This window comes from Sinocyclocheilus anshuiensis, unplaced genomic scaffold (genome assembly GCF_001515605.1).
Source record: "Sinocyclocheilus anshuiensis isolate Anshui unplaced genomic scaffold, SAMN03320099.WGS_v1.1 scaffold123, whole genome shotgun sequence".
In the NCBI taxonomy this organism is placed as follows: Eukaryota; Metazoa; Chordata; class Actinopteri; order Cypriniformes; family Cyprinidae; genus Sinocyclocheilus; species Sinocyclocheilus anshuiensis.
Window position 1 is genome coordinate 605,008 of NW_015552536.1, and position 4,244 is coordinate 609,251.

The 4,244-nt window shown below is 39.3% G+C and overlaps 1 protein-coding gene across 11 annotated transcripts in view; it reads right to left on the reverse strand.

Moving 5' to 3' along the window:
- LOC107663775 (phosphatidylserine decarboxylase proenzyme, mitochondrial-like) overlaps window positions 1–4,244 on the reverse strand; it is a 33,357-nt gene that overhangs the window by 20,404 nt on the left and 8,709 nt on the right. For 2 of the 11 annotated variants that reach the window (XM_016454091.1, XM_016454092.1), the window contains exon 2: window positions 2,329–2,777. The exons of 8 other annotated variants lie outside the window; for them this stretch is intronic. In XM_016454091.1, coding sequence (XP_016309577.1) covers window positions 2,329–2,513 — 185 coding nt within the window. In that variant the 5' untranslated portion in view covers window positions 2,514–2,777. The remainder of the gene's footprint in view (window positions 1–2,328; window positions 2,778–4,244) is intronic. One more of the 11 variants, XM_016454099.1, reaches the window with a different exon arrangement.

Sequence of the window (4,244 nt, forward strand, 5' to 3'; positions counted from 1 at the left end):
CCTGGACCACAAAACCAGTCATAAGGGTCAATTTTTTGAAATTGGGATTTATACACCATCTCAAGGCTGAATAAATAAGCTTTCCGTTGATGTATAATTTGTTATGAAAGGACAATATTTGGCCGAGATACAACTATTTGAAAATCTGGAATCTGAGGGTGATATTCTTTATGATACACCTTAGTTGTTAGTTTCCACCTATAACTGTACACTGTTTAACTTATTTTCACGAAAATCAAATCTTTTTCATCTTATCTGTCGATCTGAGAAAAACCCCGAAATATTGAGAAAATCGCCTTTAAAGTTGTCCAAATGAAGTTCTTAGCAATGCATATTACTAATCAAAAATTAAGTTTTGATATATTTATGGTAGGAAATTTACTAAATATCTTTATGGAACATGATCTTTACTTAATGTCCTAATAATTTTTGGCATAAAAGAAAAATCAATAATTTTGACCCATACAATGTATTTTTGGCTATTGCTACAAATATACCTCAGCGACTTAAGACTGGTTTTGTGGTCCAGGGTCACAAATATGAGAGCTCAAAAACTTGAAGCTAGTTAAAATGGCATGGTTCCTTCATCAAATACGTTTGTATTTCATGTTTGCTTTTGTTAACTCTATCTGTTAGGTTTAACGTAGGGTTAAGTGTAGATGGTATATTATCTTCAAACGTTATAGAGCATTAACCTTTTAGCGCCACTCAGCAAACATTTAATTTCTGAACTGCCGCAATATGAAAACATAATAAAAATTTGCCAGATTTACATTCATCTGACATTTACATTCACATTCAAAATTGAAAATTCACTACATACAAGAAGCAATGTAATATAATTTTGCAGAAATGTTGCCACAGGCATGTTTTCCAGTGAGCCTGGGTTGGTAATACTCATATTTTGTGTTGCAATTCTTTAGCTCAAGTAATACAAAAAAGACTGTATTTTTAGGTTAATCAACTAATACACATGTGCATTCAAATGCAAACAAACAAGTAATGCCTCTATGAAAAAAGTGATTGGCTCTTTAAACTGAGGCGCGACTACATAATGTTCAATATGGCCTATGATTAGACACTCTGCTCCCTTCTGCTCACTCTTAATTGTAGGTTTTTTTTCAAATCTTACATTTAAAAATTCTTAACTCGACTTGCACCTGGCAGACAAGCATTTCTGCCTGGCAGTACAAAAGACAAAAGACTTACATTGAAGGTTGGATTTGAGCCATTATAGAAGGCTCTTTTCACTTGGGACACCAAGCAACCACCTTGAAGGCCCTAGCAACGTCCCAGAATCACAAAAGCAACTTTTACTTATGCAACCACCACTCACATTTTTTTCATGAAAATCACAAAATGTTGTTTACATGTGTCGTCACATTTTTTAAAGGCAAAAATACTCATTACACAACCCAACAATGAACGTGATAACCTGCGTTCAGCAGCTCCTCTGTATAAATGTTGTTTCCATCCTATAACTACATTTGTAAAAGAGCTGTGCAAGTGCCCAGTGTAACCTTTCACACTAAACACTTTTAGCACTGTGCATTATGTAACCTCATTCTAGCGGTTGGCAAATCCAGTTAATATGCCAAAGTGTGCGCGGCGCCCTAGTGCACCTAAACGGCTAGAAACAGTAAATTGGCATTTACGAGAGCTTTCAGTCATCATTCAATTGAAATTAGAGCATCTCTACCCCTCCCCCAACTTGTCCAGAGCAGATGAATAGCCATCAAAGAACATTGCAGTTCAACAGCTATTCACAGTGCATTACTCAAACTGCGGAGGACATTTGAGAGGTGATGATTGCAGCCGGTAAAAAGATCATGTAAAGTCTTCTGTTTCAGACTGTTTTTCTTTCACACACTCTCTGTTCTACATAGCCCCCCTTGTTTCTTCAATGCAGGCGCACGTTGGCCAATCACTGGCTGAATCTGAGCCTCCCTCGACTCTTTGCATCTTTCTCTCAATCAAGGGGAACAGCATCTGCTCCGAGTAGAGCTATGCAAACTGTGCGGATTGTATTGGACGGAGAGTGCTAGCAACAGCCTAATGTTACAATGCAATCGTACAGCCGGGACAGTGACACAAACTCACACTGCACACTGATTGTCCCTCTGCAGGGTGGCCCAGTTCGTGCAAGGTCTCCGTAATCCCCTCTCGCTCGCCCACTTTCCAGCTCCGCTGATCCTTCACTTGTCCTCTCTCACTCCGAGTGCGCAGTCAACAATTGATCTAGATCCAACCAGCTAAATTCACCCTGTCATCCACACACATTCTCAGCCTGAAATACGTCCCAGCATCTCACACACTCCTTGCTGGTACCTGAATCGGCTCCGGTGGCTGAGCTGAGATGGGCCCCCCGTGCCAGCATTGTTGGCACCGTGTGCGGGCTCCCCTGTCGCTCCCGCTGAGGAGCCCGGCGGACGGAAACGCCGCACATCAACCCTGACTCTGTGGAGATTGTAGCAAGAGGGAGAGCTGTGCAAAGACCTGCAGCATCTCACCATTTCCCCGCAGTGCTCCGCATAGGCCCCTTCTGCCGCTTCAGACTCTCCTGACACATGATCACTGTGGAAGGATTAGTGCGTATGGCAGGCTTTAGCCCTCTCTCACGCTCACTCCGTTCGTATGGCCCGGTGGTTTTCCGCTGCAAAGCTTAAAGACCCGCCCTCCCTGCTCGTCACGTGTGGGATGCTTAACTGCGATTGGTCAGCCAGCGGATGGGTCCACCTTCTCTTCTAAGCCGCTGCTGAATTCAAGGCCTGGTGCAGCTGGGAATGTGGTGATATGAAAAGGAGGAGGAGAGGGAGGGGTATGTAAACAGACAATCCTGTCAGCATGTGCTCAGTAGATCCTGAATTCCATCTATGACCCCATCCCCCCTCTCTCTCACATCTCTTTCTCAACTGAAGGATAAAGAGCAACAAGCTCCCGACTGTTGTGATACGATTTCTGATCTCAAAATCACTTTCTCTACAAAGTCCAGCGCATCAACAAAGCCTAAAAATACATTGCATTCACTTCAATTTGCTATTAATTTCTGCATGTTCTATACAACATTTCAGTACAGCAACAGTAATGTGTAAGAAAATCTATAATTGCTACTATATACCAATTTATATGAATTTTATATTAATTCATATCAATATCTGTGTATGTTACAATAATAATACTTTATATTTTAAACGCATATCTTTTTACATTTATTTTAGTGCTGTCAATCGATTAAAAAAATTAACTAATCAAATTTTTGCTGAAACTAATTGCGATTAATCCCACCTAACATTAAAGCTTTTAAATACTTTTATATTGCAATAATTTCACATTCAATCTTCAAATCAAAGTAGAAACAACAAAGGCGGTATATTTTTTTACATTTGTTTAGTGGCATCTTTTTTTATTTTTGAAGGTGAGTGTCACTGATACCAATGCTACTAATGTCTCTAGGAAATAGTTTTTTCCCCCCTAATATTTAACCATTGACTACAGCCATTCAACATGACAGTAGCTATAACTGAGAGCTATCAATTTTATAATTTATTAGACTTTAAAAAATAACAACTTCAAGTGAACTTAGAACAATCTTCACATAAACCCATTATAATAAATGTCATATTTAGCTACCTGCGCCCTTCAGCAAGTAGGAAATACAGAAATTGAATAAAGTTATCAAACACTAAACTCTAAATTAAATATAGATGAATCCTTAAAGCTCTTTTTTTCTTTTGTTCTTTGATTAACAGACATCACAGCAGCTGGTTATTCGGTTATTTTGGATGCTTTAAGAGCTGCCACTGCTGAACATGACGCAGATCTAACACACATCGTATTTTCTTACAACTCTTTACCTTTTGTGACCCACTTCAGCTCTTAAAGTCTCTATTAATGAGCTGATGGGTTGAATCGGGAGTTAGATGAGGGAGACAGTGCTGGGCTGCTCCAGGACAGTTTTGAAAACCACTGCATGTTCTTAAATGTGACTCATATAACAAATACTTGCATGCATGCACAGTTTTAAGGCAGCTTTAATCGCCTTTTTTGGTAACTTCACTTAACTGATAACATAACTATGACATTGCATTCTCGTAGTTTCATTTACACTTTAATATGATATAGCACTTTAATAATATAATTAGAGCCCGACCGATATGGGTTTTTTGGGGCCGATACCGATATCGATATTAGGGGGTAAAAAAAGGCCGATACCGATATATCGGCCGATATTCTTTGTGCATATT